This window comes from Schistocerca cancellata, chromosome 5 (assembly GCF_023864275.1).
Source record: "Schistocerca cancellata isolate TAMUIC-IGC-003103 chromosome 5, iqSchCanc2.1, whole genome shotgun sequence".
In the NCBI taxonomy this organism is placed as follows: Eukaryota; Metazoa; Arthropoda; class Insecta; order Orthoptera; family Acrididae; genus Schistocerca; species Schistocerca cancellata.
The window spans coordinates 764,109,498-764,134,698 of record NC_064630.1 but is presented as its reverse complement, the minus strand read 5'-3'; the positions used below and the strand labels follow the sequence as shown (position 1 = coordinate 764,134,698).

General features: G+C 39.6%; 1 protein-coding gene across 2 annotated transcripts in view; it reads right to left on the bottom strand.

The window, feature by feature from the left end:
• The window catches only part of LOC126187614 (transcription initiation factor TFIID subunit 1), a 230,779-nt gene extending 217,286 nt beyond the window's left edge, over nucleotides 1-13,493 (bottom strand). For both annotated transcript variants that reach the window (XM_049928806.1, XM_049928807.1), the window contains exon 1: nucleotides 13,046-13,493. In XM_049928806.1, coding sequence (XP_049784763.1) covers nucleotides 13,046-13,346 — 301 coding nt within the window. In that variant the 5' untranslated portion in view covers nucleotides 13,347-13,493. The remainder of the gene's footprint in view (nucleotides 1-13,045) is intronic.
• Nucleotides 13,494-25,201: the final 11,708 nt, after the last annotated feature.

Here is a 25,201-nt window from a genome sequence, read left to right as displayed (position 1 = left end):
AGCTAGTTATATGGGAACCTATAGTTTAATGTAGACTTAAACCACAGTGCAGCAACTTGTAATTTTTCACATTCACAAATCATTGCCAGATGAGAAAGAGGCAAAATCCCAGTGCTGATTGGGAATCAAAACCCTTACTCTGGAATTTACAGTTTGGCAGTTACCCAAAAACAAAGATGATGAGACTTACCAAACAAAAGCGCTGGCAAGTCGATAGACACACAAACAAACACAAACATACACACAAAATTCAAGCTTTTGCAACAAACGGTTGCTTCGTCAGGAAAGAGGGAAGGAGAGGGAAAGACGAAAGGAACAGTTATAGATATATACTCAATTATACGTAACCCACTTCCAAACCATAACCAAAAAAAATTTTTTTCCGCTTTCAACACTACCGCTGCTATAAAATCCACCATTTCTAGTGCACAAACAGTTCCTTTCAGCTATTAAACAACCTTTTCGGCTAGTTCTAATAACTTTTGCTTTATTTCCATTTCCGTTTTTCTCACATCACCGATCATTTTCAGCCGCTTCCCACAGGTTTTAACGTAATTATTTCTTCATTATTTCTTCATCAGACAATTGTTGGCCTCATTTCCATAATCTGCCACCACCAAACCACTCCTTTTAATACATCCCCATGTAGTTTTTTCGAAATTTTCCCGAATTACTCCACCCTTTAACGTGTTTTGGTGGCAACACAACCACCTAACCTTTATGCACATTGGTGTCTACCTACACAAGTTCACCACAGGATCAACATAGCCCAGCTCTAACCAACACTTTTTCGCCTTTTTTCGCACCAGATCTCCATTTGCTTTCTAGTTCACTTTTATCTCTCCCCATATATTTTTATATTTATTTTCATTTTCATTTCAGCCTCAAGTTACATTTTCCACCTTCTAATACCATGTCACCCTCACAACACCTCCACAACGACCCCATTAAGTTTTATTTACATTCCCTCCGCAAACATGCCTTCGCCCTAGCCAGATTACACTCCCATATTTTATTTTCTCAGGCTTGTCTGACATTTGGCATCACCCCCAAAGGCCTCACACTTAAAGTTCCCATCTCTGGCTGCAACCCTTCTTTCCATCAGTCCCTATACCAGTTCTAAACTGAACAATCCATTGCCCTCACCCACCTAATCCTTCACCTACACATCCACTCAGCCAATCAACACACCCGTCAACTCCTATCCTTAATAAAAGTCCTCAATCTTTCCTCTCCCACATCCACACCGGCTGTTCAGAGCATCCTCCTACAGGCCAACCACAAATTAGAACAGCATGCCACCCTCCACGTTAAAAAACTATCCAATCTCCTGGTTTCCCACCTCCGGAAAGGCAACTCACTCACCCTTCACAACCTTTCCAGCAAACCTCAACCTCCTCTCATTGCACACAAACCCAGTCTCTCCCATCTACTCAATCTTCCACTTCAGCTCCACTCCCTCCAAAACCTCAAAATTCCAATCAACACAATCTGGAACCACAACACCCCAATTCAGTAGTCAACCTTTCCTCCAAACCTCTCTCCCAATCCGAAACCTCTGTCCTATCCAAAGGCCTCACCTTCAGCCCCATTCCCAGATTCAACCAAACAGCCCTCGTCAAAGATTTACTGTCCTACACCCGTACTCTCTGCTGGAAATATCACTTTGCCACGAAGAAAAATGATCCTAATCCTACTCCTAATGATCCAACTCCCCAAGACACTATCCAAATTGAACCCTGCCTGGAACAGTTCTGTCCTCCGTCACAGCGGGACCCACCTCCTCTTCCTCAAAATCACCCTCTCCAAACCTTCCAGGAATTTCTGACTTCCAGCCTTGCCTCTCAATCCTTCTTAAAAAACCTTAATCCTACTCCCAACATCACCACTGCTGAAGCCCAGGCTATCCGTGATCTGAAGGCTGACCGATCCATCGTCATTCTTCCAGCGGACAAGGGTTCCACGACTGTGGTACTTGATCGTCGGGAGTATGTGGCTGAGGGACTGCGTCAGCGTTCCGACAACACTACTTACAAAGTTTGCCAAGGTAATCCCATTCCTGATGTCCAGGGGGAGCTTCAAGGAATCCTCAGAACCTTAGGCCCCCTACAAAACCTTTCACCTGACTCCACCAACCTCCTGACCCCACCAACACCCCGCACCCCTACCTTCTACCTTCTTCCTAAAATTCACAAACCCAATCACCCCGGCCATCCCATTGTAGCTGGTTACCAAGCCCCCACAGAATGCATCTCTGCCTACGTAGATCAACACCTTCAACCCATTACATGCAGTCTCCCATCCTTCATCAAAGACACCAACCACTTTCTCGAACGCCTGGAATCCCTACCCAGTCTGTTACCCCCGGAAACCATCCTTGTAACCATTGATGCCACTTCCTTATACACAAATATTCCGCATGTCCAGGGCCTCGCTGCGATGGAGCACTTCCTTTCACGCCGATCACCTGCCACCCTACCTAAAACCTCTATCCTCATTACCTTAGCCAGCTTCATTCTGACCCACAACTTCTCCACTTTCGAATGCCAGACATACCAACAATTAAAGGGAACAGCCATGGGTACCAGGATGGCCCCCTCGTACGCCAACCTATTCATGGGTCGCTTAGAGGAAGCCTTCTTAGTTACCCGGCCTGCCAACCCAAAGTTTGGTACAGATTTATTGATGCCATTTTCATGATCTGGACTCACGGTGAAGAAGAACTCCAGAATTTCCTCTCCAACGTCAACTCCTTTGGTTCCACAGATTCACCATGTCCTACTCCAAATCCCATGCCACTTTCCTTGACGTTGATCTCCACCTGTCCAATGGCCAGCTTCAGACGTCCGTCCACATCAAACCCACCAACAAGCAACAGTACCTCCATTATGACAGCTGCCACCCATTCCACATCAAACGGTCCCGTCCCTACAGCCTAGGTCTTCGTGGCAAACGAATCTGCTCCAGTCCGGAATCCTTGAACCATTACACCAACAACCTGAAAACAGCTTTCGCATCCCGTAACTACCCTCCCGACCTGGTACAGAAGCAAATAACCAGAGCCACTTCCTCATCTCCTCAAACCCGGAACCTCCCACAGAAGAACCCCAAAAGTGCCCCACTTGTGACAGGATACTTTCCGGGACTGGATCAGACTCTGAATGTGGCTCTCCAGCAGGGATAAGACTTCCTCAAATCCTGCCCTGAAATGAGATCCATCCTTCATGAAATCCTCCCCATACCACCTAGAGTGTCTTTCCGCCATCCACGTAACCTTCATAACCTCTTAGTTCATCCCTATGAAAACCCCAAACCACCTTCCCTACCCTCTGGCTCCTACCCTTGTAACCACCCCCGGTGTAAAACCTGTCCCATGCACCCTCCCACCACCACCTACTCCAGTCCTGTAACCCGGAAGGTGTACACGATCAAAGGTAGAGCCACGTGTGAAAGCACCCGCGTGATTTACCAACTGACCTGCCTACACTGTGAAGCCTTCTATGTGGGAATGACCAGCAACAAACTGTCCATTCACATGAATGGACACAGGAAGACAGTGTTTGTTGGTAATGAGGATCACCCTGTGGCTAAACATGCCTTGGTGCACAGCCAGCACATCTTGGCACAGTGTTACACCGTCCGGGTTATCTGGATACTTCCCACTAACACCAACCTGTCAGAACTCCGGAGATGGGAACTTGCCCTTCAGCGTATCCTCTCTTCTCGCTATCCGCCAGGCCTCAATCTCCGCTAATTTCTAATTTCAATTTGCCGCCGCTCATACCTCACCTGTCATTCAACAACATCTTTGCCTCTGTACTTTCGCCTCAACTGACATCTCTGCCCAAACTCTTTGCCTTTACAAATGTCTGCTTGCGTCTGTGTATGTGCGGATGGATATGTGTGTGTGTGCGAGTGTATACCTGTCCTTTTTCCCCCCTAAGGTAAGTCTTTCCGCTCCTGGGATTGGAATGACTCCTTACCCTCTCCCTTAAAACTCACATCCTTTCGTCTTTCCCTCTCCTTCCCTCTTTCCTGACGAAGCAACCGTTTGTTGCGAAAGCTTGAATCTTGTGTGTATGTTTGTGTGTCTATCGACCTGCCAGCACTTTTGTTTGGTAAGTCTCATATATATATATATATATATATATATATATATATATATATATAAAAAGATGATGAGACTTACCAAACAAAAGCGCTGGCAGGTCGATAGACACACAAACAAACACAAACATACACACAAGATTCAAGCTTTCGCAACAAACGGTTGCTTCGTCAGGAAAGAGGGAAGGAGAGGGAAAGACGAAAGGATGTGGGTTTTAAGGGAGAGGGTAAGGAGTCATTCCAATCCCAGGATATATATACATATATATATATATATATATATATATATATATATATATATATATAGAGAGAGAGAGAGAGAGAGAGAGAGAGAGAGAGAGAGAGAGAGAGAGAGAGAGATGGAAACATTCCACGTGGGAAAAATATATCTAAAAACAAAGATGATGTGACTTACCAAATGAAAGTGCTGGCAGGTCGATAGACACACAAACAAACACAAACATACACACAAAATTCAAGCTTTCGCAACCAACGGTTGCCTCATCAGGAAAGAGGGAAGGAGAGGGAAAGACGAAAGGATGTGGGTTTTAAGAAAGAGGGTAAGGAATCATTCCAATCCCGGGAGCGGAAAGACTTACCTTAGGGGGAAAAAAGGACAGGTATACACTCGCACACACACACATATCCATCCATACATACACAGACACAAGCAGACATTTACATGCCATGTCTGCTCTCCATATTGTGTATTATTTTGAGCTAAGAGAGTGTTTCAGTTGAAGATGAGCTGTCTGTTCGCCTCTATTAAAGAACTGCATTTATTTTATTAATTTAACACCAACAACATTTTCATTAAGCAATGTGATTTTTTTGTACTGCAAAAAATGTAATGAAACCATTATCACCCTTTAATTCTCTGAAATACTGAGAGAAATTTGTACATGTCACACCCGTGACATAATTATGTCGCCTCCGTGACAACAGGAATTATGTTATTACTTTGAAAATAAGGTAAGTTTCTTTCTGATATTTCCATGGCTAACTCAGTAAGTTTTCAGTAGGCCTATTATACCTTAGAATCTGCCCTAGCTGGTCACTTTACTCTTCATTACATTATAATTAAGTGTTCTACTAGTAGTAGTAAGTAGTAGTAGAAGTAAGTTACAGTCATCTGTAGATCACTTTTACAAGGATACTGGGCATGTCTTGCATCACCCCAGTTCTTGGTAGTGGCACCTTTTGTTTTGAATATTGTAGACAAAACAGGTATGTAAAGAACAAAGCCATCACGGGACCGTTCACTCAACCAGTGTATTTCATAGATTCCATCATGGAGGGGAAGATATAGCGATTTTTCAAGACATACAAGGCAAGTGATGCCATACATGGGCCTGTATCTGAAGGTTGGTATATGAAAAGACAATTTTTTGAAACACGTGTGTTGCTTGAAGTGAAGCTCTCTTGTGGTAAATTTCGATGACTGGAAAGTTGTAAGTGTGTTGTTATTTGTAGACTACACATCCACTGTGTGTGCAGGTGATGTGATGGATCTATCAGTGAAGCTGTTGTTGACATAGGAGACATGTGACATGACAAGCACTACAGCTTTTCTTCAGAAGTATGATAGATTGGCAGGAAGGTTGCAGTTCGTAGTAATAGACGGCAAATCATCAAGTAAAGCTGAAGTGATATCAGGTGTTCCCCAGGGAAGCATCCTGGGACCTCTGCTGTTCCTGATCTATATAAATGCCTGGGTGACAATCTGAGCAGTTCTCTTAGATTGTTCGCATATGATGCTGTAATTTACCGTCTAGTAAGGTCATCTGAAGACCGGTATCAGTTGCAAAGTGATTTAGAAAAGATTGCTGTATGGTGTGGCAGGTGGCAGTTGACACTAAAGAACGAAAAGTGTGAGGTGATCCACATGAGTTCCAAAAGAAATCCGTTGAAATTCGATTACTCGATAAATAGTACAATTCTCAAGGCTGTCAATTCAACTAAGTACCTGGTTGTTAAAATTACGAACAACTTCAGTTGGAAAGACCACATAGATAACGCGAGCCAAAGGTTGCGTTTCATTGGCAGGACACTTAAAAGATGCAACAAGTTCACTAATGAGACAGCTTACACTACACTCGTTTGTACTCTGTTAGAATATTGCTGCGCAGTGTGGGATCTTTACCAGGTGGGATTGACAGAGTATATAGAAAGGGTGCAGAAAAGGGCAGCTCGTTTTTTATTATCACGTAATAGGGGAGAGAGTGTGGCAGATATGATACGCGAGTTGGGATGGAAGTCATTAAGGCAAAGATGTTTTTCGTTGCGGCGAGATCTATTTACGAAATTTCAGTCACCAACTTTCTCCTCCGAATGCAAAAATACTTTGTTGAGCCCAAAAAAATAAAATAAGAGAAATCAGAGTTCGAACAGAAAGGTTTAGGTGTTTGATTTCCCCGCGCGCTGTTCGGGAGTGGAATGGTAGAGAGATAGTATGATTGTGGTTCAATGAACCCTCTGCCAAGCACTTAAATGTGAATTGCGGAGTAATCATGTAGATGTAGATAGAAATATGGAAAGCCTGTGAAAATGGTTGAAGTGGCTCCTTACCACAACAGTAATAATTTTATTTGGTGCTGTCAGATGGGCAACTTGTGGGAGTCAGTTTTGAAAAGGGGGTTATTTTTGGTAGGGAGAAATATGTACGGGTGGTTTAGGGGAGGTATTTCATTTGCCTGCATTCATTTTTTGTTTTGTTTGGTTTGTATATTGACTGGTGTTTTATTTTTCTAGTTCTTTTTCTTGCTATCTAATGTTTTTTGTGTGATCGTGTTTTTATTTTCTTAAGATGTATGTCCTTCCCCCCCCCCCCCCCCCCAATGAACCATGGACCTTGCCGTTGGTGGGGAGGTTGCGTGCCTCAGCGATAAAGATAGCCGTACCGTAGGTGCAACCACATCGGAGATGTATGAGACAGGCGAAATACCCTCAGAGTAATATAATAATCCCAAAGAAAGCAGGTGTTGACAGATGTGAAAATTACCGAACTATCAGTTTAATAACCCATGGCTGCAAAAAACTAACATAAATTCTTCACAGACGAATGGAAAAACTGGTAGAAGCCGACCTCAAGGAAGATCAGTTTGGATTCCGTAGAAATGTTGGAACATGTGAGGCAATACTGACCCTACTACGACTTATCTTACAAAATAGATTAAGGAAAGGCAAACCTATGTTTCTAGCATTTGTAGACATAGAGAAAGCTTTTGACAATGTTGACTGGAATACTCTCTTTCAAGTTCTGAAGGTGGCAGGGGTAAAATACAGGGAGTGAAAAGCTATTTACAATTTGTACAGAAACCAGATGGCAGTTGTAAGAGTCGAGGGGCATGAAAGGGAAGCAGTGGTTGGGAAGGGAGGGAGACAGTGTTGTAGCCTATCCCTGATGTTATTCAATCTGTATATTGAGCAAGCAGTAAAGGTAACAAAAGAAAAATTCGGAGTAGGAATTAAAATCCATGGAGAAGAAATAAAAACTTCGAGGTTTGCCGATGACATTGTAATTCTGTCAGAGACAGCAAATGACCTGGAAGAGCAAATGAACAGAATGGACAGTGTCTTGAAAGGAGGATATAAGATGAATACCAACAAAAGCAAAACTAGGATAATGGAATGTAGTCGAATTAAATCAGGTGATGCTGCGGGAATTAGATTAGGAAATGAGACACTTAAAGTAGTAAAGGAGTTTTGCTATTTGGGGAGCAAAATAACTGATGATGGTCGAAGTGGAGAGGATATAAAATGTAGACTGGCAATGGCAAGGAAAGCATTTCTGAAGAAGAGAAATTTGTTAACAGCGAGTATAGATTTAAGTGTCAGGAAGTCGAGAGGATATAAAATGTAGACTGGCAATGGCAAGGAAAGTATTTCTGAAGAAGAGAAATTTGTTAACATCGAGTATAGATTTAAGTGTCAGGAAGTTGTTTCTGAAAGTATTTGTATGGAGTGTAGCCATGTATGGAAGTGAAACATGGATGATAAATAGTTTAGACAAGAAGAGAATAGAAGCTTTCGAAATGTGGTGCTACAGAAGAATGCTGAAGATTAGATGGGTAGATCACATAACTAATGAGGTGGTATTGAATAGAATTGGAGAGAAGAGAAATTTTGGAACAACTTGACTATAAGAAGGGATCGGTTGGTAGGGCATATTCTGAGGCATCAAGTGATCACCAATTTGGTATTGGAGGGCAGCGTGGAGGGTAAAAATCATAAAGGGAGACCAAGAGATGAATACACTAAACAGATTCAGAAGGATGTAGGTTGCAGTAGGAACTGGGAGATGAAGAGCTTGCACAGGATAGAGTAGAATGGAGAGCTGCATCAAACCAGTCTCTGGATTGAAGACAACAACAACAAAAACAACAAGACATATATCCTGTATTTGGATTCTGTTGTGATTGTATTGATATGTGATCGGAAGATGTCACGGATTTCATTTTGACTATGTAGGTAAATTAGGGTTCATGGCACCTGATGTAGGTCTACTCTCGTATCAGTATGTTACTTGATTTCTATGTGAATGAATATTCTTGTTCCGAGGTTGGTGGACATTGCAGCTAGACCAATTTAGCGATACACGTTAACCGAATTTATCAGTACAAGCTTTTGTGTGTGTGTTTGGAAGATTCATGTAATGTGAGTTTAATGTACTTTTGGTTTAAATTTTTTGATTTGTACCTAGCAACAACCCCTAAGATGCTCTGTTACAGTACAATTGGTTTTTAGACTACTTTTAATATATTTATTATAAAGAAATTGTTGTTTGAATTCTTTAATATTTCTGTACTGCTTGTCATGCAGCTAACAGGAATATTCATTTCGTGAACCTAGACAATGAGGTAATTTGCAGTTGTGGATGATAAAGTTGGCTATGCTTTGAATTTTCTTTAAAAATTGTAGGAACTCTCATTTCTCAGTTTTATCCCATTTCTAGTGCAAACTTCTTGAAGACCCTAGCACCAAAATATTGAATTGCACTCGGTTCTCCACACAAAAAGGTAAAGTCTACATTGAAATTAATTTTCTGTGTAGTATCACATTTGTGTAGGCCTACATCACAATTCCTGTGAAACTGACTTTATCATCAGTAACAATGACCACTATTGAGTAAGTGTACTGGAAAGTGGGGGCAATGGAAGCATTCGATTCCATCTGCCTGTTCTGGCCCGTGATGTAATGGTGGTGTGGTGTGTGACATCACTACAGCATGGTGTTTTTGAGTCAGTTGTGTTTGTAGATGTCATGTTGTAGCTGATGTTGGATGTGGGCATGCTGAGTTTAACATGTGGTATTGGCTTCATTTCAGTTTTTGTTGTCATCGCACTAACTCGGTTTTGAGTTTAGGTAGTTGGCATGGTAACGTGGATTGTGAAACTGTTTTCAATGAGTTACTAAGGTGATTATTTTAAATTTTTTTATATGTCTGAATAGTTTGGTATTTGTTAAAGGAAAGAAGTCTAATTTTTTGTTGCTTTTTAGCTAGATATGGATATAGCAGTGAAATTCATGAATAGGTGATTTAGTTTTTAGTTTTTAGTGTTTGGTGTGTGTGTGTGTGTGTGTGTGTGTGTGTGTGTGTGTGTGTGTGTGTGTGTGTGTGTGTGTGTGTGGAGGCCAACATAGGTGATTATGCCAGAGGCTTTTGTTGGTAAGCAATTTTTTGTTTGGTTTCATTCTATAGTAACTGTGATGTTTCGTCTGTTGTACAAGTATGGTAGGCCGGCTGTGTTTTAATTCATGGGTTGAATATGAGGTAGGTCTATTTGAGTTTTTGAATTGGTGGGGTTTTGGTTCTACTTTTCAGAGTTGTAGTTGTTGATTTTTTGGTATCGACAGTGCGTTTGAGCTATGTAGGTCAAGGGAAATGTCCAATTCCACATTTCAGAGATGTAGGTGTTGGTTTTTCGGTTTCAACAGCTGCGGTTGAGGTACACTACTGGACATTAAAATTGCTACACTACGAAGATGACATGCTACAGACACAAAATTTAACCATCAGGAAGAAGGTTCTGTGATATGCAAATGATTAGCTTTTCAGAGCATTCACACAAGGTTGGCGCAGGTGGCGACACCTACAACGTGCTGACATGAGGAAAGTTTCCAACCGATTTCTCATACACAAACAGCAGTTGACAGGTATTGTCTGGTGAAACGTTGTTGTGATGCCTCATGTAAGGAGGAGAAATGCGTACCATCACGTTTCCGACTTTGATAAAGGTAGGATTGTAGCCTATCACCATTGCGGTTTATCATATCGCGACATTTCTGCTCACGTTGGTCGAGATCCTATGACTGTTAGCAGAATATGGATTTGGTGGGTTCAGGAGGGTAATACGGAATGCCATGCTGGATCTCAACAGCCTCATATCAGTAGCAGTCGATGATGATGATGATGATGATGATGTTTGGTTTGTGGGGCGCTCAACTGCGTGGTTATCAGCGCCCGAACAGTTACCCAATCTTTGCTCAGTCCAAATTCGCCTCTTTCCTGGATGATGATGAAATGATGAGGACAACACAAACACCCAGTCATCTCGAGGCAGGTGAAAATCCCTGACCCCGCCGGGAATCGAACCCGGGACCCCGTGCTCGGGAAGCGAGAACGCTACCGCGAGACCACGAGCGGCGGACAGTAGCAGTCGAGATGACAGGCATCTTATACACACAGTTGTAATGGATCGTGCTGAGTCAACAGATAGGGATGTTTGCAAGACAACAACCATCGGCAGTTTGCAGCAGCATGGAATATCAGCTCGGAGACCATGGCTGCAGTTACCCTTGACGCTGCATCACAGACAGGAGCGCCTGTGATGGTGTACTCAACGACGAACCTTGGTACACGAATGGCAAAACGCCTTTTTTTTCAGATGAATCCAGGTTCTGTTTACAGCATCATGATGGTCACATCCATGTTTGGCGACATCGCGGTGAACGCACATTAGAAGCGTGTATTCATCATCGCCATACTGGTGTGATGGTATGGGGTGCCATTGGTTACAAGTCTCAGTCATCTCTTGTTCGCATTGACGGCACTTGGAACAGTGGACATTACATTTCAGATGTGTTACGACCTGTGGCTCTACCCTTCATTAGATGCCTGTGAAACCCTACATTTCAGCAGGATAATGCACGACCGCATGTTGCAGGTCCTGTACGGGCCTTTCTGGATACAGAAAATGTTCGACTGCTGCCCTGGTCAGCACATTCTCCAGATCTCTCACCAACTGAAAACGTCTGGTCAATGGTGGCTGAGCAACTGGCTCGTCACAATACGCCAGTCACCATCACTCTTGATGAACTGTGGTATCGTGTTGAAGCTGCATGGGCAGCTGTACCTGTACTCACCATCCAAGCTCTGTTTGACCCAATGCCCAGGCGTATCAAGGACGTTATTATGGCCAGAGGTGGTTGTTCTGCGTACTGATTTCTCAGGATCTATTCACCCAAATTGCGTGAAAATGTAATCACATGTCAGTTCTAGTATAATATATTTGTCCCATGAATACCCGTCTATCATCTGCATTTCTTCTTGGTGTAGCAATTTTAATGGCCAGTAGTGTATATAGGTCAATAGAAATGTGCAACTCCACTTATTTGGGTTGCAGGTGTTGGCTTTTTGGTATTGATAGTTGTGGTTGGGCTATATATGTCACGGGAAATGTCCAATTCCTGTAGTGTTGTAGGTCCACTTGCACCTTTCGGAGATGTAGGGCCTAGGTGTTGGTTTTTTGGTATTGATTGCTTTGGTTCAGCTATACAGCTCAGTGGAAATGTGAGATTCCACTTTTTGGGGTTGTGTTGGTCTTTTGGTATCAACAGTTAGTGATGAGCTATGTACGTCAAGGGAAATGTCTGATTCCTGTGGTTTTGTCGGTGTAGCGGACTGTTGTAATTTAATTTTTTTTATATTACTTGTTTTAGGATGGTGTGGTGATATTTTATTGTTGTATATTTAGTGTGTCCCTTACCTAAGCCCCTAATTTTGCACGGCTGTCCCGTTAGTTTCATTTTATTTTTGGGAGTGAGATGTTATTGTATCATTTTTATTTATGTTCGAGTTTGTTGGCGTGTGTATATAGTGACGTCATTGTCGCCCCATTGTGCACGCTGGAACTATCCGTTTCCGTCTAAGCATAGACTGGTGGAATCGGACGCTTCTGTAATGCCGGAAAAGTGTGAAAGAATTTCACTACCTATGGAGAGTCCACAACAATATATCTGGTTACCTATATCACAAAATATTCTTACAGTTTACTTTGATGAATATGTATGCCTACTTCATTTACTTTTTCTACACAACTGTACAACTATTTTTCTCATGTAGAGTTTCAAATTAACGAAGGTACTACTACAGCCAACTGAAACAAGAGTCGAGATCAGTGGTGCTGACTACACACGATTGCCCACAATAAGACACTATCTGATGACAAAGACTTTTCCTCTGATGAGGCTCAGAGACATATCCGAGCCTCATTGATTCATAAGGAAGTCTGAGCCTGCAATTTTTTGACAGAAGCTTAGAAGCTTTAGTACACCTGTATAAAATGAATCTAAGGCGTAAAGTTTTTACGAAAGAAATACCAGTATCTCACAAAACAAAGAAGAGACTCAGTGAAAAATTAGTCGTAATTGTGGTTGTGATGGGTTGGAAAACCATTAAGAACTGTACAAACACAAAGATGTTCTACGATACTGCAGTTACGATCAAGTGGCTTACTGAATATTCTGAGAGTTGTACAGCATAATTTTTGTTAAACGACCGAGGGCTACACTAAAAGCACACAAAAACATGAAAGTGGGTTGTCAACAATAAGTCCCCTAGTAGCACTGAATAAAGACAACGAATCTAGAAAATAAAAATGTACAGTAAACACAAACAAGCTAACGTATAAACATCGCGTTAGTAAACACAACTTACTTTCGTCGTTTGTTGACTGTGTGTCGTTGAGAGAACGTTGGGATTCTGCAGAGCAGTGTTCTTGGCTCCTTAACTCACTCTCATTATCCGAATCACTGTCGCTCTTTCCCACGTCTTGATCTATGCCAATCAATTCCCTCACGAAAGAGCTGAAACCCAATCTTGATAGCGATGCCAAATGCCGTTTTGATTCACTGTCAAGAACATCATTTTCGAGCTGTCCAGATTCGTCGATATTCCCAAACAAGAATCCAGTAAGATGCATTTCTGGATCTGACTTTTCGTCGTCGCTGTCACCCATTGTCACTTGGTTGTTACACGAGCTCCTTTTCAAACAAACGATTCTTTTGTAAGCATAGATTTACAGTTTTCAGAAGAATCGTCATGAAAACAATCATCTACCTCCCGTACATAAATCTTCCTTACAACACAAACACAGGCTCAGAAGCCACAGATGTACTCAGTGCGCTGACAATTATTTACCATCTACACAATACCAGCGTTGTTATTGGAAACCAGGCAATGACAGTGATCTCTGGTGGCGTCCGGCTGACTCGGGTTTGCAGCTCGTAGCGCATTCTGGTGGCAGACAGCGAAAGCGTATGCCTCGTTAGCAGTGATCTCCATACTTATACAGATCACTGCTCGTTAGTCGTTTACACTGGGGCAACAGCTTGCAACACCAGGGCACGCTACATAATTGTTGCGCACGTCTTCTAGGAGCGTGCTACAAAAGGCAACATTTGGGGCGTATGTTACATGCGCAGATAATTTAAACCAAAGCAGCAGAATTTTTGCCACACTGAGCTTTCTTGAGGAGAAAGGGTAATCATGTTATTGCAGCGGCGGCTTATTTCGTCATTGCAATAATGTATTTTCGTGTGACTGTAATCATCCGTGTAACGGCCGAGAAGCTGCCACAGAGATGTGTAACTCTGAACTCGAACTAAATGTGAAAAATGAAGTATTCAAAGACTTAAAAGCAGCTAGAAAATACATCAAATTATTAGAAAACATGATTCAGCTTCTTACTGAACCCGCTGAAACATCAGTATTTATGCCAAAAACATCGTACTCTGCCAACAGCACAGAAAATGAGGTAGGCCTAAATATATACTCTGATAGCCATGGACGCGGTCTTGCGGAAATTCTCAATAATCATTATGACTTAAAAGCCTACAGTTGCGTAAAACCAGGCGCTCCAATGCAGGAAATTATAAAGGACGTCATAAAAGACAACAAAAAAAGCACAAATCCTTATATTTTATTAATTGGAAGTGCCAATGATGTGTACAGGAATGAGTTACGGAATGCTGTACACAACTTAAGGAAATTTGTGGACGGTACTAAGAAGCAGAACGTGATTGTCACTAGCATTCCTTTTAGACATGACCTTATGCCCACTTCGTGTGTAAATGCTGAAATTAGGGAAGCCACCTCACAATTTCAGGAAATATGCAAAATGTATCCAAATACAAAATTTCTTTGTACAGATTTTCTTAAGAGAGACTGCTTCACGAAACATGGGATGCATCTGAACAAAAAGAGCAAGAAACTTTTGTGTTGGAAAATCAGTGAAATGTTAGAGAGACTGAACAAACATAGTGACAGCATGTCATTATCATTAGCTCCAAAAGTTTTAAAGCAAGCTCCAGCAGAATTATTTCCACAAAAAATGCTAAAAGCACCAGAAACCATCACAGCAGCAACAACAACAAAAGCAGCAACAGCAGCTACATCACAGCAGAGTCACCTCTGCTACCAGCAGCGGCAACAGAATCAATGGTAGCTGGACCAAAAGTAGTAAAAACATCAAGAACAGTTACACTAACAACAACAAATGCAATAACAGTTCCATCAACTGCAGAGCCATCCCTAATACCAGCAGGAAAATCAACAGCAAAAGCAACAGAACCATCATTAGCAACAGCAGAACCATCCACAATAGCAGCAGAATCAACTCCAACAGTAGCAGAACCAGTACTGTCAACTAAAAAAACTTCAGACAGCAGATGGAAGCCAGTGCCTCCATCCCATCTAAATGATTTTTTAGTGGAAACCAGAAAGAGGAGGAAGCCCACAAGAGAAACAGAGATATGACCTTATTTAAGTCGGTAAAGCAGAGAAATCTACAACAAGGTATTTTCAATTTTAAAATAATCCACCAGAATGTACAGGACTTGAGCAAGAAATATGAACAATTAGACGTGTTTGTAAATGAAACTATGCCTGATGTGCTTGGTATTAATGAACACTGGCTATCTGATGCCAAATTAGAACTTTTTAAACCTCTAAACATGGTGCTAGCTAATAAGTTCTACAGATCTACTATCAGAGGTGGGGGTGTGTCAATGTATGTAAAAAGCACATTTCATTTTAATTCTGTAAATGTAAGTAAATATTCATTAGAAGGAACAATTGAATTATGTGCAGCACATATAAAGATACCAAATGATGAAATTTATGTTATATGCTTATATTGACTACCAGGTAGAAACTTCGAAGTTTTCTTCACCAAGTTCTGTGACGTAATAGAGAATGTTTTTATATCACATCTGAACAAGTTAGTCATTATACTAGATTTCAACATAAATGTATTAGCAGAAAAGTTACACACTAGACTATTCAAGAATACTCTGCTTGAATATAATGTAAGATTCCTGATAAACTCTGCAACCAGGGAGACTGAAACATGGCAGACTGCAATAGATAACATAATCACTGGTATTCGTCTTTACAATCTTACATCTTCTGTTGTTATAAGTGCTTTGTCAGACCACCATGCGGTAGAATTAAGTGTGCACATAAAAAAGGTTCCTACTCACAGTTGCTATAGATATATTAGGATGAATACAGACCAAAATATAACTCATTTGAATAATATGCCAATGAATGTGGATTGGAACAGTGTTCTAACGACACTCAATAGTTATGGCAAATTCTCAAGTGAACTATTCTACATGCTTAACCAAGCCTGCCCATTAATAAAAAAGAGAATTCAGTCACATGCTATAACCCAAAACTGGATATCAATTTCAGTCACTGAGGCTAGAGAAAAACTAAGATGGTATGAGTATGCTATGTTAAATGACTTGAGCAATAAAAAATTAAAAGAAGTGTTCAAAAAGTATCAGAAATACTATGTAGACCTCCTAATTTCGGAAAAACAGAAACATTTTGAAAGTGTCATTCAAAACTCAAACAATATTTCCAAAACATCATGGTCACTAGTAAATAGAGAAATAGGTAAATCTGGGAACCATACAACTGAAAATCACTTGCTGATAAATGGCACAATAGAAACTGATCAGAATAAGATAGCAGATCTATTTAACAATTACTTTGCTTCTGTTGGCTCCAGCATAAACAATCATCTTAAAAATCATAAATACAAATTCAGAGGAACACCAGTGTCAGGAAGTATATTTTTGATGCCAACAAGTAAAGAAGAAAAAATTAAAATAGTGAGTAGCTTAAAGAATTCCCATGCAGCAGGATATGATGGTCTTAGTCTGGACACTCTTAAGAAATGTATACATAAAATTGCATCACCTTTATCAACAGTTATCAACGGTCATATGGAAGATGGTCTATTTCCAGATGAGTTGAAAATTGCCCGAGTGGTGCCTATTTTTAAAAAAGGAAACAGGAATCTAGTAGAAAATGTTCGACCCATTTCTGTTCTTCCAATAATATCCAAAATCTTTGAGAAAGTAATATACATAGGAATTTGGAACTTCCTGGTATGCAAAAAGGAACAGTATGGGTTTGTCAAGGGGTCGTCCACCATTACAGCAGCATCCAACTTAATCGAAGGTGTCACTCAAGCAATAGATAATAAAGAACATGTATGTGGCATTTTTATGGACTTACAAATAGCATTTGACTGTGTTGATACGACCATATTGCTGGACAAACTGTGGAACTATGGCATTCGAGGCACAGCCCATAATCTGATGAGGTCCTACTTAACAAATAGGAAGCAGTTTGTGTCTATTAGCACTACAGAGGGAGCATACAAATCAAACACCACTGACATAAATTTTGGTATTCCACAGGGGTCAATATTAGGACCACTTTGTTTTATTATTTATGTTAATGATATTGAGTCCATAACAAACCATGCAACAGCTATCTTATATGCAGTTGATACCATGTTAATATGCTGCAAACCAAGCTATTTGCAGCTCGAAGTGGAATCCAATACTGCAGCAGGCTTAATTCTGCAATAATTTAATGAAAACGAACTAAAATTAAACCCAAATAAATCTGTCTATATTGAATTTGATCTTGGGAGGCAAAAAACTCATGAAAACCAAATCTTAATGGGTGACGAATACATTAAATAATACTCGATCAAATTTCTTGGCTTGATACTTGATGTAGAGTTAAACTGGTCTGATAATGTGAATGATATTTGCAAAAAGCTATGTACTACCATATATGTCCTAAGAAAACTAACACCTTTTTGTAACATCACCACTCTGAGTCAAATATATTTTGCGCTATTTGAATCCCATCTAAGCTATGGGATAGAGGTATGGGGATCCAGCAGTAAAGGTAATATGAAAAGTGTACTTATCTTACAAAAGAAGGCACTTAGAATTATGGGAAAGAAATGTGCCAGGGAGTCCTGCAGAAATTTGTTTAAAGAATTTAAAATACTAACTGTTCATAACCTGTATGTGCTGAAGATAATCATTATGGCAGTAAACAGTAACAAAACACTTAATAAAGAAATACACAATCACAACACTAGAGGTAGAGAGAGACCCCATATCATCTCCCATAGAACAACACTTTATGAGAAAAGCCCTCACTATGCAGGCATAAAACTACTGAATTGCTTCCATCCCAATATCTCCAAATTGCCCATTACAAAACTAAAAACTAAATTAAAATTATGGCTCCTAAACAATCCTGTATATTCAATAGATGAGTTTCTAGATTTAGTACACTCGTTTGATGGAAGACCATCTATCTAAAAATTTTATGTAACCTTAGATCTTAGACTGTGTCACAAACTGTAAATATTTGAATGTAAGATATGAATTCTGTGTCACAAACTATAGATTCCTTAATCTAAGTATGGCAATAACAAATTTTTTATGTATAGTCCATACATGTAACTCTGTTCTCTCAACTAAATTTAGAAAAAGTTGTGTAGATAAAAGTGCCACCCAATAATATGTAACCCTAGTAAGTAAGGCTCTGACTTATCCAGAAGACTTGAACAAAAAAAAAACCTTTTTTGGATCAGTTGATGTTGGATCAAAATAAATAAATAAATAAATAAAAAACAGCTAGCAACAGAAACAAAAGGAAACAATCGTGCAAGAGGAGAATATATAAGGAAGTTCCACAGACTAATACTGTAAACGGAGATCTAGCAGCATATGATGGTGACCTATTTAGCAATTGTATGAGGAGAAAATAGGATCGAGACCTTCACTAGAAGAGGCAAGGCTACTAATAGAAGAGGCCATACCTGTGCAGTTTGAAACAACTGTAATTCCACCAACCTCTCCCTCTGAAATTAGTAAAATAATAAACTCAGTGAAAAGTAAAAGCTCTTACGGAATTGATGGCATTTCCAGCAAGGTACTTAAAGCTTGTTCCCCACAGATAAGTAGGATTCTCAGCCACGTATGTAATAGCTCTTTGGAGCAGGGTGTTTTCCCCAATAGACTGAAATATGCCATTGTAAAACGATTGCATAAAAAGGGGGATTCATCGGATGTCAACAACCACCACCCAATCTCTCTTCTGACAGCCCTATCAAAAACTTTTGAGAAAGTAATGTATTCAAGAGTAGCCTCCCATATTTGTAAAAATAAAGTACTAACAAAATGTCAGTTTGGTTTTAAGAAAGGCTTTTCAACAGAAAATGCTATATACGCTTTCACTGATCAAATATTAAATGCTCTGAATAACCGGACATCACCCATTGGTATTTTTTGGGATCTCTCAAAGGCCTTTGATTGTGTAAATCATGGAACTGTTTTAGATAAGTTAAATCATTATGGTTTGAGTGGGGCAGTGCACAAATGGTTTAATTCATACTTAACTGGAAGAATGCAGAAAGTTGAAATAAGTAGTTCATGTAATGTTAAAACAACAGCTGATTCCTCAAACTGGGGGGCTATCAAGTACGGGGTCCCACAGGGTTCGGTCTTAGGTCCTTTACTGTTCTTGATATACATTAATGACTTACCATTCAACATTGATGAAGATGCAAAGTTAGTTCTTTTTGCTGATGATACAAGTATAGTAATAACATCCAAAAACCAAGAACTAAGCGATGTAATTGTAATTGATGTTTTTCACAATATTATTAAGTGGTTCTCAGCAAACAGACTCTCTTTAAATTTTGATAAAACACAGTATATACAGTTCCGTACAGTAAATGGCACAACTTCAGTAATACATATAGACTTTGAACAGAAGTCTGTAGCTAAGGTAGAATTTTCAAAATTTTTAGGTGTGTAAATTGATGAGAGGTTAAACTGGAAGCAACACATTGATGTTCTGCTGAAACGTCTGAGCTCAGCTACGTATGCTATTAGGGTTATTGCAAATTGTGGTGATAAGAATCTCAGTAAATTAGCTTACTATGCCTACTTTCATTCACTGCTTTCGTATGGCATCATATTCTGGGGTAATTCATCGTTGAGTAGAAAAGTATTCATTGCTCAAAAACGTGTAATCAGAATAATTGCTGGAGCCCACCCATGGTCATCCTGCGGACATCTATTTAAGGATGTAGGGATCCTCACGGTAACCTCACAGTATATATATTCACTTATGAAATTTGTTGTTAATAATACAACCCAGTTCAGAAGTAATAGCAGTGTGCATAGCTATAACACCAGGAGAAAGGATGATCTTCACTATGCAGGGTTAAATCTGACTTTGACACAGAAGGGGGTAAATTATGCTGCCACAAAAGTCTTTGGTCACCTACCAAGCAGCATCAAAAGCCTGACATATAGCCAACTAACATTTAAAAATAAATCAAAAGAATTTCTAGATGACAACTCCTTCTACTCATTGGCTGAATTTTTAGACATAAATTAAGGGAAAAAACTTAAACATTAGTGTCATGCAATTTTTGTGTAATGCAATATATTGTACAGACATCTTTTATTAACCTGACACGTTCCACATCATTACGAAGTGTCATATTCATGATATATGGAACAAGTATTAATCTAATCTAATCTACTGCCCAATGAAGAGTTTAACTACTGCAGTTAACTGCATCTCTTATTCTAAAGAAAGCTATCAATTTCGAAGACAGTCACCCTGTTTACATGAGGCTCCCAAAACTGGATTTCGTAAAACGGTTTCCCATTACCGCTTCTGGGTGGTCATGTAAACACTTCAAAATCGATTCTGGAAATCCGCTCCTGGTGTCTGGTTTCTCAATTCCACGATCGATTTCCGCTCCCATGTATACTCAACCGGTTTCGAAACGTGCATGAGCTGACAGATTTCGCTTTGCTTTTAAAAATTTTCGGCTAATATGGAGTGGGCTTTTGGATACTGAAGGATAAGTAGAAATATTAGACTGAAGTTGTTTACACCTCGTCTAAGTGAAGATAAATATCGATCCTCCTGACCAAATTATAAACTGTTTTTTGGCGCCATATTTAACTGGGCTAGCATATCCGCTTCGGAGTTCAGACTGTAACATACTAACATGTAGACACGAAAGAGAAAGAGGCTTTCGACATTCGATTTTCGTCTTTCAGAAGATGTGTCGCTTGCAAACACACTGCGTATTTCACCAAGAATTCAGTTGGCTCTTGCATTACGTTTTCCACCCACAGGAAACTCGTACGAGTACAAAGTATCATATTTGTTATTACCTTTATAGCACAAAAAGTATGTGAAGCTATTTCATTAGTGCTGAAGAATAAAGGTAAGCAAGCAATTTGCAATGGTAGCTGTTTTATATCATTTTATAATATCATATGCAAAAACATCTAAGTTAAAATAAAATAATCGTTACATAACATTCATTCACGTCTGCAAAAATTATTCTTTAAATTTCAAATATTGTTGGTCCTATTCTGTGATAGCTGTTATTTCGATGAACTCATTTGTCTCGTCCACATAAACAATTTCACAGGTTTCCTTCTTAAGGAAGGTTTAATTGAACGATTGATCCGCTGCTGGTAGATTGTTTTTCACATTGCATCAACACTGCTTTGAACAGCACATTTGTGAAAATGTGCTTGGCATAAGCTTGAGCTGTTGAGGAGAGTTTCCTTAGATCGCTTCCAATATGTTCGCCATACATACTACACTTGTCTTTGGCGGCAGCACTTTTTAATATATTATAGGTTTCTTCAGCTCGAGAGTCACTCTTCATTTGGTGAGCTATCCTTTTTTATTGTTGTTTTTAATGTTTTCTCCTGCGATGCTCTTGGATGCAAAACCATGACAGTGTGAATTATTTGCTGTTAAATCTACATTAGACTGGATGAATGACAGTAGTACATTCATTTTTGTTGGAATCTATTGTTTCTAGTCCATGTTACTAACTCATGAAGACATTTGGGTAACTACTGTTGAAGTTTTAGCATCTGCGAGGAAGAATGCCTTAGTCACGAAGGCTACAAAGTGTACTCAGTTGCAAGAAGCAACACCATTCACAGCAGAAATATATAGGCTGTACCCATTCTGTGACTAGACGTAACATAGTTGAGTAGCAGTACTAATTCAGCCAAAAGCTGCTAACATGGAATTCTTCACTAAAAGGGATAAAGTACGAAAAACAAATGTGAACAGACTAGAAATAATAGAATTATATTGCATTTAAATCGAGCATGTCACACACCGATTCACGGGTAGGAACAAATGTACACAGAATACTATGCGACAAAGCCAACTTCTATTTTATATGAAACAAAAACAAAATGCATTTATGTAGTTTACCAAATATTACAGATGTTACAGATGCATGGGAAAATAAAGCATAATATGAACAACATATTTACAATGCAATTCAAAGAAGACAATACACACAAGAAAAGTAGTCATGAACACGATGTAATGAAACCAGCTTTTGTGTCCTATCATGTCAGATCAGTTTTTCTTTTGGGCTTATGCTAAGGCACAATTATTGACACTTCTTAACGGCCACACAGTCGAAATTGCGATGTTGAGTTTTACAAACAAATAAATTTACAGTCACAAGGTTATTTGATATTGCACACCAAACTGTTATTAATGCTTGTAGAGATATTTAGAATGCCCTTTTCATAAACAAGAAAAATTGAAATGTAATATTACATGGCTATAGAAACGTGGGCTCAGAATCTGCCTGGTAGTTTGTAAATATTGCATGTAGTGAGTTAAGAACTTGGTACCAATTTCTTCAAATATGGGTGTTTTACAGTAACAATCTGTGGCTATTTATTAGTTTTGCCTGTATATGGCACTTGTAAAAGAGGTGTTTATTTTTTATTCAAAAGGAGGTACTTTGAAGCGGTTTCACACATGTAACTAATGTGGTGCGAGAGCTTTTGGCATTCTGAAGTGGCATCGTGAGCTACCGTTCACACACGACGCCACAAAGTCTCCATGTAGTCTGTTTGTAAACTCAAGAGCGAGAAGTGCTTTGGTAGGGGAAGTGGCCATTTCTGAAAGAACTCTGCAACTGGTCGATAGGGGCGCCCAAAACAGTTTCACGTCTAGAGGTTTAGATCGGCGTGCAGTGATATATGTCGTTTATGTTCGTGGGACCTTAGTTGTCAGTCAGTTAACTTTGTATACTTATTGATGTACTTTGGTATCCAGAAGGGATGGATAATCGCCCTGCATTGCAAAAACATGTGCAGAATACGAAGAAGAGGAGGTATTTGCGGAGTAATGAGCGTTCTATTGTCTCTAAAGCCATTACAGTATGTGTTAAAGAGGCGACACAGAAAGAACTGTTGGCTAATGTTACCAGTCCCAGTGAATGGGCTGTAATTTATGCAAACGTCAGCCTCGCCGCAGTAGGATGCATAAGGAACGAATGCGAAAATAAACCGTGTGGATTATTGGAATCACCACCAAGGAAAATTAATAATTTTGGGAGGAAACCCATTGTTATAGACAGTTTCACAAAATCAGTCATTCGACAAACGATGGAGGACATTTACATAAACCAAAAACTAGTTGTGTCATTACGGAAATTACTTACTGCTATGAAACAAAAAAAATTAATTTTCCTTGGTTTCTTGATGTTTTACCCAAGACACTGGTGTGATATGATATTTATCTGGAAAAGATGTGTAACTAAACGGAAGATTCTGGTAGAGAGAACAGATATAATTGACTGGTGATATAAGTACCGGATCCAAGTGAGGAAATTAAGGGAATTAGTTAGAAAATTCCTTTATATTGATGAAATTTGGATGGACAATAACATTACTTATAGAAAATGTTGGCACAGTCCTAGCGCTGGTGGCAGTATGGACACTGTTAGCAGAAGCAATAGGATTATAGTGGTCAATATTATGTGAAATGATGGGTTTTTAACCAACGCTCAGTTAATTTATAAAGCAGAATATGAAGCAGGAGACTACGATGGGAAAATGAACTGCGAACATTTTTCAAATTTTATAGTGACTAAAGTGACTTCGAATCCGCCACCAACTGTGTTATTGTTATGGACAATGCTTCATATCACAACAAGGAGCATAACAAAGCTCCAACCATGTCCTCGAATAAAAGGGAAATGTCTGAATGGTAATTAAGGTGGAATTATTTGATTTATTTAAACAACATAAGCCAGAAGACAAAGTATTTGAAATTAATAAAATACTTGAAGCTGTTGGACACACTGACTCACTGTGCTGAAACTTCCGCTATACAACTGTGACTTAAATCCAATTGAAATGGCGTGGGCAAAACTCAAGAATTTCGTCAGAGAAAGAAATATTCTTGGAGATATTTGCATGGCGAAGTAACTGCAGTCCGTGAAAGAAAGTATGTAGCAATTTTCTGAGTTTCCTTTTTTTAATTCCAAACTAAGTTTTGCCGTAACTGAAAAACAGCATATACAAACACGTATCCCGATTGTTACAGGTTTCGAAACGATAACTCAAGATGGCTGGTGTACATACTGCCTTCATGTAGAGCAACTTGAAAGAGAGTATTTGGTTAATGATGGGATTATTGAAGACATACTAGATGCTATAGTTATTAATTTAGAAAGTGACAACGACGACGTATAATGGCAGTTACATTGTTGCATTGTTGATGATGACCTCTAAAATATAGTGTGCATAAATAGGAAATGAATATTTTAAAAAAATACTTTATGCATGCTTTCAAGCCTTACTATGTCCATACACTGCAAAGTCGAGGGACATGAAAGGGAAGCAGTGGTTGGGAAGGGAGTAAGACAGGGTTGTAGCCTCTCCCCGATGTTATTCAATCTGTATATTGAGCAAGCAGTAAAGGAAACAAAAGAAAAATTCGGGGTAGGTATTAAAATCCATGGAGAAGAAATAAAAACTTTGAGGTTCGCCGATAACATTGTAATTCTGTCAAAGACAGCAAAGGACTTGGAAGAGCAGTTAAACGGAATGGATGGTGTCTTGAAGGGAGGATATAAGATGAACATCAACAAAAACAAAACGAGAATAATGGAATGTAGTCGAATTAAGTCGGGTGATGTTGAGGGTATTAGATTAGGAAATGAGACACTTAAAGTAGTAAAGGAGTTTTGCTATTTGGGGAGCAACATAACTGATGATGGTCGAAGTAGAGAGGATATAAAATATAGACTGGCAATGGCAAGGAAAGCGTTTCTGAAGAAGAGAAATTTGTTAACATCGAGTATAGATTTAAGTGTCAGGAAGTCATTTCTGAAAGTATTTGTATGGAGTGTAGCCATGTATGGAAGTGAAACATGGACGGTAAATAGTTTGGACAAGAAGAGAATAGAAGCTTTCGAAATGTGGTGCTACAGAAGAATGCTGAAGATTAGATGGGTAGATCACATAACTAATGAGGAAGTATTGAACAGGATTGGGGAGAAGAGAAGTTTGTGGCACAACTTGACCAGAAGAAGGGATCGGTTGGTAGGACATGTTCTGAGGCATCAAGGGATCACCAATTTAGTATTGGAGGGCAGCGTGGAGGGTAAAAATCGTA